General features: G+C 53.7%; 1 protein-coding gene across 4 annotated transcripts in view; it reads left to right on the forward strand.

The window, feature by feature from the left end:
• Window positions 1-15041, forward strand: part of PTPRU (protein tyrosine phosphatase receptor type U) — an 88597-nt gene that overhangs the window by 5185 nt on the left and 68371 nt on the right. For all 4 annotated transcript variants that reach the window (XM_086365383.1, XM_086365376.1, XM_086365373.1 and 1 more), the window contains exon 2: window positions 12505-12636. In XM_086365383.1, coding sequence (XP_086221509.1) covers window positions 12505-12636 — 132 coding nt within the window. The remainder of the gene's footprint in view (window positions 1-12504; window positions 12637-15041) is intronic.

Raw genomic sequence — 15041 nt, forward strand, 5'->3', positions numbered from 1 at the left:
TCCGTGGTCAGTGTGTCGAGGTGTATATTTAGGTGTCTGCATCTCCAGGAAAGGGGTGTGCATGTTTGGGTGGGGAATGTCCTTGTGGTTCTGCTGCACTGTGGACCAGGGCCTGGGCCTGTGCCAACCCAGCCTGTGATGCTGCCTTCCAGGGGGCTGGCCTCCTGATTTTCAGACAGTCCCCAGCGCCAGGGCCCTCTGGAGGAAGCCCCTGTGGTTCTGCTTCTTAATAGATAGTCACTAGAACTTTATCGAATGGTGGAATTGTTCTCTACGTGTACTCTCCAGTTTGGCGGCTACTCCTTCACAGGTGGCTATTCGATTACTAATTTTTTGTCTACACTGGATCTTTGTTTCGTGGCTCGCGGGGTTCTTTCCAGTTGCCTTGCGCTGATTCTCTAGTTGCTCCAGGCATGTGAAATCATAATTCCCCAAGCATGGATCGAACCCACATCCTCTGCACTGGAAGGCAGATTCTCAACCACTGAACCACTGGGCAAGTCCCTGGCTATTAGATTTTAATTTAAATAAACATTCAGTCCCTCAGTCTCACCACCCAGATTTTGAGTCCTCAAGAGTCGCCTCTTGCTAGTAACTATTATATTGGTCAGGCTGCGTATTGGTCAAGAGCATCTCCATCACTGCAAAAAACTCCATGGACAGTGCTGGTCTAGAGGTGCAAGGCCTACAGCATCTTTAGTGAGGCCTGGACACCTCACCAAGTGGCTGGACTGTCACTCTGTGGCCACTGAAGAAGGCTTTGCTGAATCCACGCCCCCTTCTCTGCAGCCTGTTCATTCCCTGCCTGGACCATTGTAGTGGCCCCCTCCTTGGTCTCTGTTCTGCCGTCTGCCTGCTTCCACCATCCCGGGATCTGAATGGCCTCTCAGGCAGACATAGGATGCTGCCACTCCCTTGCTGTAAGCTGAAGGCTCTCCAACGCCCAGGGGCCAAAGCCTGAGGTGGCAGAGAAGACCGTGTATGACCCAGTCCCTGCTCTCCATGACTCCTCTGTGTTTATAGCTCTCCTCCCCTGACCCCACTCCTCCCTGTCCGCTTTTGGCTCCAGGCTCACCAGGCCAGTGTTGATCCCAGAACCCGCCAGGCTCTTTCACACCTCTCTACCTTTGCACATGCTGTGGCTTCTGCCAAGAATGCCCTTCCCACCCGCCTCAGTTCCTAGAAGCCTGCCTTCTTGCTCAGCTTTCAGAGTCCAGCTCTGATGTCGCTTCCCCAGGGAAGCCTTCTCAGACCCTTTCTGGCACGGTTGACCAGGTTTCTCCCACAGTGCACGTGATTCAGTGGGCTGCAGCATTTCCTATCTCCTTCCCCACTAGGCTGGGAGGAAGGGCTGGGTCAGTGGTGAAGAATCCGCCTGCGATGCAGAAGACGCAGGAGATGCGGGTTCTATCCCTGGGCCAGGAAGATCCCCTGGCAGCCCACTCCAGTATTCTTGGATCATGGCAACCCACTCCAGTATTCTTGCCTGGAGAATTCCATGGACAGAGGAGCCTGGTGGGCTACAGTCCATGGGGTCACAAAGAGTCGGACACGACTGAGACTACTGAGCACGCACGTGTGCACGCGTAGTAGAGGGGAGGAAGGATTGGGAGAGGGAAATTGGGAAGGCATGTTGAGATATTTGATGGGCAAGATCACAGCCAGGGATGGAATGACAGCTGTGGGGTGGGGAACCATGAGGGGGGATGGGACATAACCTGCAATAAAGCTATACTGGGGGGGATGGGGACAGCTGGGAATGAGGGGACAGGTGGTGTTGGGGGGACAACTGAGGGTGGGGGAATAGATGGGGGGTGGCTAGAAGGGGAAATGGGACAGCTGAGGGACAAAAGGTGACAACTGGAAAGTATGAGAACCCTATTTGGACAGGATGGGGGGTCTCAACTGAGAGGGTGGGCCATACATTGCTCAGGATGTGTGTGTGTGTGTGTGTGTGTGTGTGCGTGCGCGTACCTAGAGTGTAGTGGTGAAGTGTGGCTTGGGAACCACACCATCTAGGTTCCGATCCTGGCTCTCCCACTGCTAGCCACGTAGCCCTTGGGCGAGTTGCTTGACCTCTCTGACCCTTTAGTGTTCTCATCTGTGAGAGGAGAGATGATAATGGAACATACTGCATGGGACTGTAGTGAGGATGTATTTTATACACGTACGTGTATAGTTTAGAACAGGTTCTGGCATGTGATAAGCCCTGCGTGTGCTAAACTGTTATTAAGTGTGTGTGTATGTGTTACAGCATCCTGTGTGCTCAGAAAAGCTTGTTCTTGGCTTCTGATCAAATCCAGGCTTGGGAGGGGTGATGGGGCTGCTGGAGGGGCCATCCAGGTTCAGTGGGTCTGGGAAGCCTTTTGCCCACTTCCCTCCCTGTTCATCCACTTCCCACCCACTCGGTACCAGGGCCGAGTCCAATAGGTGTCCCTCTCTGTCTCTCTCTCCTCCTGCCCCACACTGCCCAGCCCTGGGCTGGGGGCCAGGGGATGTGCTTTAATTGTCCAAAAGCTTTTCAGCAGAATCTGAATTCATTGTTCGCCTGCCAGCGCGCTGGGGCCCTGCTCAGATAGAAATACCTGGACCATGTGCTCAGTTCTGGCTGCCCGCCCTGTGGGTGGCGGTGGCTTCATCCTGTGCCCTTGGAGAGTCACTGGGGTGGAAGGTGCTGGGGATGGGAGATGCGAGAGGGGGAAGCCCACAGGGTGGATGGGGACTCAGCCCCCAACCTGTAGGGTGGTCAACCCAGCCTGGCAGAGCTGTAGACGCAAGGGTTTTCTGGGCTCCCCTGCTGTCCAGAGCACCATGGGAGGTGTGTGCCACCTCTTGACCTCATGCTAAGAACTGCCCTGCATCACGGCCCTGGATTGCTCTGGCTGTGTGCTCTCCAGGGCTCCTGGACCCATCCCCTCAAGGCGAGGCCACTGGATTTCATCCATGCACTGCTCTGCATCTCAGCCTTACGCTGCATGCTGCACTCTGTTCGTTTCCACGCTGCACTGACTGTGTGGACTTTTGTGCGTGTCTGTTCACTCCGTCTGCAATGTCCCGTTGTGCTGTGTCCTGTCGTTGTGCTGCCTTTTGTGTCTTTGTGGCTCTCTTCTGTGTCTTCTGTGCTGCGTGACCATCAGATGACGGTGTTGTGTCGGGCTTGTGGACTCTCCTGGAATCGGGCATGGTCTCTGACAATGCACCCCTGTGCTGTGCCAACAGATGGCATGCTACCACGATGCTGCATCTGCGTCACGTGGCCTCTGTAGGCGCTGCATGGTCGCCGTGGGCATCTGCACTGCATCGGGGATGGGCGGGAGCAGCCTGTCTGCGGTCCCCCATCCTGCTGTCCCGGGACAGCATCCCTTGCCGGCGCAGCACTTCTGTCCCATTGCTCCACTGCGCTGCCCCAGAGGTGCGCCTTCTCCTGGCCTGGCCCTGCAGCCTGCACCACTGCCGCTCTAACACCGCCCCTGTGTAATTTCGGCCTTTCCCTGTAGAGCCATGAGGTGTCAGCCGGTGTCCTTCCCGGGATTCTGTAGGCAGCCCCAGATGAGCAATGTCTTTGCTTCAAGCGGCTTCACTGCAGGTTTCCTCTGGCTCCCACTGCACGCTGCCTGAGAAATTGGGAGCTAAACTGCAGCTTGAGGCCACTTTGTAGGGCTCTGGACTGGTGTGGATTTTTACCTGCATTACCTTTGCAAGCACCTGGCGATGCACCTGTGCCCTGCACACCTTCACTGTCCGGGGCCTCTGCCTTGCACTGTACCTGTTCACCTGTTCGGGCGCTCTAGGATTTCAAGATCCAGAGCGTTTGCACCGAATTCCCTGTTTCACCTGGTGTCTTCACGACATTCCATTTCGGTGCCACTTTCTCGCCCTGCTCTCGAGTCTACACTTTCTGTGCTCCTTGGGACTATGTGGAGCACCGGCAGTTCCTTCTGCACTGCACAATGTCCTTCTCTTTGCCAAATATCTGTGTGTTAAGCCTGCCTCCTCTAGACATCCTTTCGGTGAGGATTCATGGAGCGCCAATATGTGCCAAGCCTAGTGAAGCTTGGGTGGGCCCCCTTGGTGTTCTTCTATACACCTATCCCTTGGTGCCCAGTGCCAGCCCAGTGTACCCCTAATTGCTCACTGGTGCACTGTGCCTCCGAGCAGCTCTGGGTCATGGCCACGATGGATGGGGCACCTCTCCGGTGCGTCATGGCACCGACCCGTCCTGCTGTGCTGTGTCTGGTGCCGTGTGAGGTCTGTGCACCCTGGCTCTGTTCCCGTGCATTGTGTAACAGCATTCCGCCTCTGTGCAGTGTGGAACTGCTGCACTGCACCCCGACACTGGGGTCACGTAGCCCTCTCTCTCCATGGGACCATTGGAAATCCAGGTCTTTGCACTGCACATGTTCATGCATAGCCCTCTGCTTCTCTACTCTGCACTTAAAAAAATTATTTTAAAATATTTTGGCCATGCCATGTGGCATGTGGGGTCTTAGTTCTCTGACCAGGGATCGAACCCACATCCCCTGCATATGAAGTGCGGGGTCTTAAGCACTGGACTGCACTGTGGTTTTATGTGACACAGGCTGTCTGTACTACCAGGGTCCATGGACTCTTTGCCCACTGAACCTCTGCACAGAACAGCCCTCCCTTCAGCCCTTTGCCTCTGGAGTCCAGCCTTGCCCCGTGTCTTCCCCTTAAGTTCAGTTCAGTTGCTCAGTCGTGTCCTACTGTTTGTGACCCCATTGACTGCAGCCAGGCTTCCCTGTCCATCACCAACTCCCGGAGCTTACTCAAACTCATATCCCTCAAGTCATTGATGCCATCCATCCTCTCTCATCTCCTTCTCCTCCCGCTTTCAATCTTTCCCAGCATCAGGGTCTTTTCCAATGAGTCAGTTCTTCACATCAGGTGGCCAAAGCATTGGAGTTTCAGCTTCAACCTCAGTCCTTCCAATGAATATTCAGGACCTATTTCCTTTAGGATTCACTGGTTGGATCTCCTTGCAGTCCAAGGGACTCTCAAGAGTCTTCTCCAAAACCATAGTTCAAAAGCATCAATTCTTCAGTGCTCAGCTTTCTTTATAGTCCAACTCTCACATCCATACATGACTACTGGGAAAACCATAGCTTTGACTAGATGGATCTTTGTTGGCAAAGTAATGTCTCTGCTTTTAATATGCTGTCTAGTTTGGTCATAGTTTTTCTTTCAAGGAGCAAGTGTCTTTTATTTTTTCCCCTTATTAACAATATGGCAGCCCTGCTGTTAATTTTGGGGCTTACTGTGCTTTTGATCCAGGAGTTGGGGAGTAGGTCTGGCTGAAGTTTCCTCTGCTGTAGCTGACTTCCTTCTCTTCTGAGTAGAGCTGGAAGGATGCTGGCACTGTTGGGTTCTGTATTGGCTCCTGTAGAGGGTAAAGCTCAGCTTTCTCACCCTGTGGCCTGGCCCTGGGTAATCTTCTTGGTTGCAGCTCTGCTGAATGCTGTGTGATTAGAAAGTGAGCATATTGCTGCCAGCCCTGCCCTTGATTAATTGATCATCAGTTATTTAGGGCTCTGGGGAGCAGCGCCAGGGAGCCCTAGCTAATGTCTGGCTGTATTGATCTGGGCCAGGAGAGCAGTGAAGTGGGCTGGGCCAGGTTTCTGGACTGGAATCATGGTCTTTGAGTCTGGGTAGGGTTGGTCAGGATCAGAAGAAGTTGTGGTATTTATATGAATGGAATATTCAGTTCAGTCGCTCAATCGTGTCTGACTCTGTGACCCCATGGACTGCAGCATGCCAGGCATCCCTGTCCATCCCCAATTCCTGGAGCTTACTCAAGCTCATGTCCATTGAGTCAGTGATGCCATCCAACCATCTCATCCTCTGTTTTCCCCTTCTCCTCCTGCCTTCGATCTTTCCCAGGGTCTTTTCCAATGAGATATTAGTCAGCCATAACAAGGAACAAATTTGAGTCAGTTGAACTGGGGTGGATGAATCTAGAGCCAGTTATACAGAGTGAAGTAAGTCAGAAAGAGAAAAATAAATATCTCATATTAATGTATATATATGGAATCTAGAAAAATGGTCCTGATGAACCCATCCTCAGGGCAGGAATAGAGACACAGATGTGGAGGATGGACTTGTGGTCACAGTGGAGGAAGGAAAGGGTGGAACGACCTGAGAGAGTAACACTGAAATACATAAACCACCGCGTGTAAAATTGGTAGCTAGCGGGAAGTTGCTGTATAACACAGGGGGCTCAGCCCGGTGCTCTGTGACGACCTAGAGGGGTGGGATGGGGGTGGGAGGCACATTCAAGTGGGAGGGCATGTATTAATACATATGATGTATACATACATATGTAATACGTATGTAATATATATACTTATGGCTGATTCACGTTGTTGTACAGCAGAAACCAACACGAGTTTGTAAAGCAGTTATCCTTCAATTAAAAATGGACAGAAAGGAACCAGCTGGGATTGTGCCGTCAGTAAGTCCAGCCTTGGTTGGTATTTTCCTATACACAGGGCTTGGGGATGGTGTTCAAAGGCAAAAGAGACCTCAAGAAGGGAGGAGGCGGAGGTTAGACAGGCCTGAGATGGAGCTATTGTTGGGGTGGAGAATGTGGGATGGGGCTAGGTTGGGCAGGAACGTCCAAGGGTGAGTCTGTGTTGGTTCTAGGGTGGTGTTGGGCTACCTAGAAAGGGGGTGTGGCTTCAGATGATGACATGAGCCAGTGTTATCCTTGGGGTTGTATCTGAGTTCCCCAGGCCAGGGTTGGGGCTATGCCGGGGGTAGGGTATGAGGCCAGCCCCTAAATTTGTAATCCGTCGGGAGGAGTTTTGTTTCTCCTGGGGCCATCCCTTGGGAACTGAATGTTCTATTGACAAACCAAAGGGAACAAAAATCTCATTGCAAACAGACTCTGTTTACCTAGGGTCTTTGGAAAACACTGATGCTGGCTGGCAGCCGTAGTTGGCACAGAGCACCATTCCCTGTCTGGTGGGGAGGAAGTCTGGAGCTTCCATGTTTGTGGTGCCCACACGCACAGGCGCACACGCACACACATGCACCATTCTCCTCTACCCACCGCGTACACTCGCCTCCCCTTAGGTACACACTTGCTGCTGACCGTACCCCCGCATGTAAACAGATGCCTACATGCCCACAGCTTCACAGCGCGCTGCCTGGGAGACGCACACTTTGAGACCTGTGCTCACCTCACATACCTGTCCCCCTAGCATCTCTCTGCCCTCAAGTTATTCTTACCCACATGCATGCTCACACAAATGGGATCAGAATTCTAGAGGTGGAGCAGCCTTAGAAGTCACCGAGATCTTCATTCTCATTTCATAGGTGAGCAAGTGGAGCTTCAGAGAGGGCAAGCCACTTGCCCAAGGTCACACAGGGAGTTAGAGGCTCAGCGGGAATTCGACCCAGGCCTCCTGCCTCCCAGTCGAGTGCTCACAAGTCAGCACCAGGCCATCACTCTCACTGGCATGTGCACGTGTGTGCATGCACACACACACGCACACATCTGTGCGTGGAAATACATGCATATGGAGGGGTGGAGACCCCCTCCTACACTCTGGTTCCTCTTGCAGAGGTTGCTTTGCCCCTTACATCACCTCATCCAGAGCCCAGCCGGATGTGGACAAACCATCATCCTCCCTTCCCAAATTGTGGCTGACGGTTGCTCAGGCAACCGCCTGCCAGATTGGGGAGATTAGCTGAGGAATGTAGCTGGGCCAGTTTGAGCTGAGGCTGGGGGAGCTGTTGGGGGTCCTGGGTTGATTCAGCCCACCCTCTCAGGGAGGCCCTGGCAGAGATGCTGTACCCGCAGAAGGGTCTGGTTTTCTCCCTGTCCCCAGCTGAGACTCTGTCCCCAAAGCGTGGATGAGGCTGGGGGAAGAGAGTGTGAACATTTGAGCATGTGTGTGTGTGTGTGCATGCACTCGTGTGTGCATTGTGCATCTCTGTCGGTGTGCTTGGAACGTGTGCTGTTTGTGTCCAGGATGGGCATTTGAGGTCCCTTCCTCACTGGTTTCTGACATCTGGTTCCAGACCCCTTGATAACTTATCCCACTTCTGACCCTATAGTGTCCTCTGGAGAAGCCCCCTGCCCTCCTCATGGCTTATAGCAGGGGTCCCCAACCTCCGGGATCTGGTGCCTGATGATCTGAGGTGGAGCTGATGTAATAAGAATAGAAATAAAGTGCACAATGAACAAAATGTGCTCGAATTCTCGCAAAACCATCGCTGCCCCCACCCTCCTGCCCTGTCTGTAGAAAAATTGTCTTCCATGAAACTGGTCCCCGGTCCCAAAAAGGTTGAGGACCGCTGGCTGATAGGATGTATCACCTGCCTCATCTGAATCCAGGAGCTTCTCTGCTCCAATACGAATTGTGTCTTCCCAACTCAGAACGAGGCCGGACCTCTCGCTCTGGCACTCGGCTCTCCTAGATCTGGCCTCAGCCTCCTGCCCACCAGTCTCATCTCCCATTGCTTTGGCCAGTCTGGGCTCCTCTCTGTGTCCTGGATGAACTGTGTTACCCACTACTTTCCCTTGCTCCTGCTGGTCCCTTTGCCTCAAACGCCTCTCTCCATCTCTGCTGGCCACAGTGACACCCATCCTTCCAGGCTCTGCTCAGATGCACCCACCTCCAGGAAACCTTCCCCCTGCACCTACCTTCCTCCGCTGACCACCTCCCCATCCCCACCACCGTGGCCTTGACTCTTCTCTGTTTTGTCTTGTTCCCTCACCTCACTCTAACTAGGAAGTCCTTGAAGGCAGAGCAGAGTCTTAAGCATCCATGTGCCTTTACTGGTGCCAACCCGGGGCCTGCTTTGTATTGTCAGTGGATGGATGTCCTGTGACTGGAACTGAATTGGCACATGTGGCCAGTCTTCTTGAATGAAGATAGATGGCTTAAATCCCAGCTTCTCGGACTTAAGATGTGGCCTTGGGCAAGCCACCTCCACCTCCTTGTGCCTTGGTGTCCATCTGTAAAATGGGAATAATCATAGTACCTACCTTGTGAGTTACTTTGAGGGATAGTGGCACGGCAGGTCCTGGTGGCAGGTGGCAGCCCTCATGGTGGCATTGATGTGTGTGTGCATGTCTGGGCCCAAGTCTGGGTCGATGGAGCTGGGAGGGATTTCCTGACCATTCTTGCTCTTAATGCAAAGTCTAATCTATTTTCTTCCCTCTGGGCTGGGGGCCCCCAGCAGGAGCTGGGTCTCTAGCAGAGGCGGGGACCTGGCTTTGGGACTTACAGCTCCTGAGCCATCCAGACTGGAGGTGATGGGGGCTTTTCCCAGGATCTGGGAGGGCAGATTGTTCCCATCCCAGGGTGAGCTGGGGACCAGGTCAGGGTGGGGCTCTCCATGGAGAGCCTGGCCCCAGATTTGTTACCCTCTAAGGACCGTGGCTGGAATGGGCCTGGCCCAGAAACTCAGGACTGGGGATGGACATGGGTCAGGGAGAGGAATCCTTCTGCCTCTGGAAGGGGATGCTCTGAGTGGTGACAGTCAGCTGGGGTCAGTCAGCCTGGTGGGGTCAGTTGCTGGAATTATTTGATAGCGGTCAGGGGTCACTCTGGCTGTGGTCAGTTGGTCTGAGGTCAGTCAGTCTGGTCGAAGTCAGATGGTCTGGTGGTCATCTGGATGGGGCCACTGGCTCAGGTCTGTCTGTTTGGGTGTCACTGACCTGGGTCAGGCAGTCTGAAGGTTACCCTGGCTAAGGTCAGACAGTCTGTGGGTCCCTCTGGCCAGATCACTTAGTCTGGGAGTCTTGACAGCTCACGTGGCCTGGCCTGGCTTAGAATGGATGGGAGGAAGCCAGGGGGCTGGCATTCTCAGGCTCGCCCTAGGGCCACGGGTGACATGTCTGGGACAGCTGCCTTGTTACTTGTGAGGGAACAGGAAGGACCAGAACCCCAGGTCCTTCTGAACCCCAGCAGCACTAGGTCTTGGGGTTCCCTTTATTGCAATTCATCTGGCTCAGGGAGGCCTTGACTGAAACCCTCAGGCACAGACTCAGCTCAGGGTGAATGGAGTCAGCTGTCTCCTCCTCCAGGAAGCCCTCCCTGACCATCTCTACTGGCCTTGTTTTCTCTCTGTGCTGTGCTATGGGCCATTTTCTAGGGGGAGAGCCAAGGCCTCCCCAGCACAGATGGGGTTAAAACCTACCTTCCATAGGCTACAGGGCACGTGCTGACCAGAGTTCTTCATGCAAAGAGGCAAAGTGCTCAGCCAATGTCCCGCCCCAGCTCTGAAGCGAGGCTTTTATTATTTTGTGCCATCCACTCTGTGCCAGCCTCGTGTCCACTTTATTTTACACCCTGATGGGGTCCGTGAAGAGGAAAGGGAGACCCCCCTCCCAACAGCAGTGAGCCTGTGCATGCCTGGCTTTTGCGGGTCAGTTCAAGGGGCTGCTTCACGTGGTCTGTGACAACCTGGAGAGGTCCCCTGCTGCAGAGGGCACAGCAGAGCCTCCTGAAAGTCAGGCCACCGGCCATGTGTGCAGCTGCCCACCGCTGTGCCTGGCATGTGGCATTCAATCCCTGTTACTCTCTGTTGCTCATCCCTCCTCTCCTCGAGGCTGAGAAGGGGCTCAGATTTGCTCCTTCTCAGAGTGAAGGTTTTTCTGGTGGGGAGTGTGGACCTCAGCCTCGGATCACCATGGGCTCAAATTCTGCTTCTCTTACTCAGGCGGCTCAGGTGCAGAGCTCCTGTCTTCTGAGTGCTTGCATGTGCCGGCATCGTGCTAAGTGGACCCCTGTATTGAATCCTCAACAAACCCCCATGTGGATGGGGAAGCTGAAGATGAGCAATGGTCATGGTCACAGGACCAGTACATTGCAGAGTCAAGATGCAATCACAAGTCTGTCTGATGCCAAAGCCCACTTACCTATCTACCACCTTATACTGTGAACAAATTCCTTCACCCCTTGGAAACCTCAGTTGCCTCGTCTGTCAAGTGGGGAGAAGTACCAGTGGCTGGATAGGGCCTGGCATGATTTGTGTTTGCTTCCTGGCCACTCATCCAGGCATTTTCCTGGGTCTCATATGCCCAAGTTTACCCCCGGTAGTGGTGGCAATATGTGCTCAGTCCAAGCCCACCAGGCTCCTCTGTCCATGGGATTCTTCAGGCAAGAATACTGGAGTGGGTTGCCATTTCCTCCTCCAGGGGATCGTCCTGACTCAGGGATCAAACCTCAGTTTCTTGTATCATCCTGCATTGGCAGGTGGATTCTTTACCGCTGCACCAGCTCAGGGGAGAGTGCAAGCACCAGTTACTTCCTGAACCAGTGGTGTTCTCAGGTTTATTAGATCCAAGTCGGGGCTTTGATGAGCCAGCTAAGATACGTGGACCTCGTTACCAACCGAAGGACTAGCATCCATTTCCGTCCCCTCTTCCTGCCTCCCCTTCTCCTTATTTAAACTGTGCATAGTGGCTCAGAATCTTGGGAATTTGCTTCCTGTAGTCATTGGTGCCTGGACCTCACATGACAGTGTTTTTGCCTGCCATGTTCCTGCAGGCAGAGACCTCAGTTGGGAGACTTTGGGTGGTGGGCATCCCTTGAGCTCATTCATCAAGTAGAAGTAACGCAGTAGTGGTGCCTACTCAGAAGCCGAGGCCTAAACGGGACTCCACACTCAGCATTTAGCATTGTGCTGGGCTTGTTGTAAGTCACATGATCAATTGTTGTTATTTTTAAGGAGATGCCATCAAGGCTGGCTTAGGGTGATCGATTCTGCCAGTCCTGGGGCCCACTCTCTGTTCTCTCTGCAAAGATGCTGAACACTGACCATCAGTCAGGAGATCTTGGTTCAAACCCCGCCTCTGTCACTGACCTGCCGATTGACCTTAAAGGAGTCACTTAGCCTTTTTGGGCCTCAGTTTCCTCATCTATAAAATGGGGATAATTCTTGTCCTGATCTCATGAGTTGTCGTGAGACTTTAAAGGATAGTAATAATGATAACGTGCTTCCCTGGTGGCTCAGATGGTAAAGACTCTGCCTTCAATGCATGAGATCTGGGTTCAGTCCCTGAGTAGGGACGATCCCCCTGGAGAAGGGAATGGCAACCACTCCAGTATTCTTGCCATGGAGAATTCCATGAACAGAGGAACTTGGTGGACTGTAGCCATGTGACTTGACTGAGTGACAAACACACACACACACACACACGCACAGAGTAATAACAACCAGTTTTTGCTGAGGAGGGTCTTTAATGCGTGGTTGAGCTGTAGGGGGTTTTGGAACCACTGGAGGGGGTGGGCAATGTGGGAGGTCTTGGCATGGGGAGGAGACAATGGAAAGAGGGCCTTGGTGGGGGGAGAGGGTGGGGGAGGGAGCATTTTGTTGGAGGGAGCAGTTGGGGGATGGGTTGAGGAGACAGAGGGGAGGAGGGTGGGCCTGAGTAGGAGGGGACCATGTGGGCACCTGGAGGGTAGCCCAGGAGACCTTTGGGCCAGCACCTCCACTCCAGCCTGGGCTAAGCAGGTCCTGCCCTCACAGCTGGCTGCACCTTTGAGGAGACGAGTGACCCAGCGGTGCCCTGCGAGTACAGCCAGGCCCAGTACGACGACTTCCAGTGGGAGCAGGTGCGGATCCACCCCGGCACCCGGGCGCCTGCGGACCTGCCCCACGGTGAGCCTATACCCTCAGTCACCGTTCCTCCTTCGTCTCCTTCCAGGGCCAGGCCGCCTACCCACTGGCTCTGTTACCTTGGGTCCATTGCGTAACCTCTCTGGGCCTCATCTGCTCTGTAGTGACACATATGACACTGTGAATGTGGAGGTCCCCGGACTCAGACCAGTGGTGTACATCAGGTAGTCTTACCTGTAAAATGGGCGCAGGTTTTCAAGTCCTCAAAGACCCTTGTAAACTCTAGGATAAAGCCCACCTCCCGCTATTCCTGGGGCAGCTTAGCTCAGATCCTCCTTACTCCTGCCAAGTCTTCCTAAATCCTCCACCTTCAGGGAGGCTTCCTTCTCCCTGTGACTGAATCCTGGTCCCCCAGGACGTCAAGATGCTGACAGAGCAGTCGCCCTGAGGGCTAGATGTGTGTAAAACCTTCCCTTCCTCTGCCCCTTTCTTCCTACAAGTCCCAGGTCTTTCCCAGCTTCTGCCTTGTCCAGTCCCTATTTCAGGATGAGGAGCATTTGGCTTCATGAACACTGGACTGGGAGTCAGGAAACTAATTGCATAGATCCTAGTCCTGGCCTTCTACCCTGATGATGGCCTCGAGTGCACTGAGTCATGAAGCCTGGGCTTCAGATCCTGGCTTCATCACTTTACCTGCTGTGTGGTTTCTGGCAAGTCACTTAACTTCTCTGAGCTTCCGTTTCCTTAAATGTAAAATGGGGCACAGAATAATTCATTTTATAGTGTTGTAATGTACATAACCCAGGGGTGGCCTGTTCAATGAATGCTTAGAAACAATTGTTGGAGATATTTGAGGGGCCTAACTACTAAGATCCACCAATTGCCATTGGGTAAAGAATCAACTGGGGATTAAGAAGAGGATAAGATGGATGGAGGCCAGATTGTCACCTTTCTTACTGATAAAGGCTGGATCAGAGGACATAGCATAGTAGGAAAACCAAATGGGCTTGCTGGGGGAACCCAGAACTGGATAGCTTGAGGCCCCTCCCCTTGGCCCTGTCACAGTAGGAAGCCAGGACCTTTGTTGGTCAGCTCACAGAATGGCCAATATCACATCTGCTGTCAAGAGTGCATGGGAGGGACAGCAAAGGTTCTCACTGTGGGGCCAGGACTTGAAGCCAGCAGGAGGGAGGTCCTCCATGACCTGACCTCTGCAGCCTGGCCTCCTACCCCAGCCTCATCTCCTGGAGCCCTCTGGTGTCTCCCTGCTTCTGTGCGTTTGCTCACACTCTGCCCTCCATGGGTCATTTGTCTCTGCCTTCACAGGACTCTTAGCTCCTTGTTTGACCTCTGTCCTGGCAGGTGTCAAAGTCTGAGCTGGGTGACAGTGAGCTGTCAAGGTGCCCACCATGGCAGGGATGCTGAGTGGGCCGACTTCATATCCCCAGGGCCCAGCCTTGGCCTGAGATGGGTTAGCCTTCAGGTCCAAGGTGGCTGATTTGAGTTCACCTCTTACAGTCCTGACCACTTTGTGTAGGTTCAGCTTCTCTGTCTCCCCCACACCACCAGAGACAGACCCAGTGAGAAAAGGGGATGAGAAATTTCATATGCAGTATGGGCCTTGGGCTGGATCCTAGGGATGCAGTGGTGAGCCAGATGGATGGAGTCTCTGTCACATTTTAGGGAAGGGAGCTGGGGGTGGAGAGAGAAGGGAGGAGGGGGGATTCATCGTTGAAGTCAGAGAGCAGGAGAGAAGAGAGGGTGGGGCAATGGGGATGAAGGGAGTGGCTGAGAGAAGCGGGAGGGATGCAGAGTGAGAAAAAACTAGGGAAAAGAAGAGAGAGAGGCAGAGGGAGCAGGAGGAAGAGGCAAGAACAAAGTGTCAGATTGAAACGGGGAGAGAGATGCACACACAGCTGCTCACAGGGAGAGGAGAGAGGATGGAGGCGTGGGCCAAGAGAGACTGTGCTGGGGGCTGGGATGCATCCCTTCCTGGGTGGGATGGGGATCTGGAGTTTTGTTTACGACCCCACCAGGACTGATGCAGGAGCTGCCTTCTTCACAGGCTTCTGGCTCCCGCAGATGAATGCGATTCCCTCCAGTGGAGTCCCTGGAGAGCCCTCCTGGAGCAGGGAGCCTCGTGGTTTGGGATCTGAATGAGCTTGTGTTGGCCGGTGGCCAAGCCTGGGAAGAGGCAGCCCTGCGTGGCTTCGGGCACCCTCTTGGCAGCTGCTGGGGCCTTCTCCCCACAGAGGGGAGGCCATAATCCCTCAGCCAGGTCCGGAGGAGTCCAGCTCCCTTTTCCCCCTCTGCCCCTCTCCCCCCTCTCCCCTTCCCAGCGTGTAGCCTGGATCTCTGGGGGAAGGGACAGGATTGCCTTTCTCCAGGTTTGAAATCAAGAGAAATTGTATCCCAGGAATTTAGATTCAGGGGGCTGGGGGCCTGAA

This window comes from Bos grunniens, chromosome 2 (assembly GCF_055505025.1).
Source record: "Bos grunniens cultivar Pamir isolate PY7600 chromosome 2, Bosgru_T2T1.0, whole genome shotgun sequence".
Taxonomy (NCBI): Eukaryota; Metazoa; Chordata; class Mammalia; order Artiodactyla; family Bovidae; genus Bos; species Bos grunniens.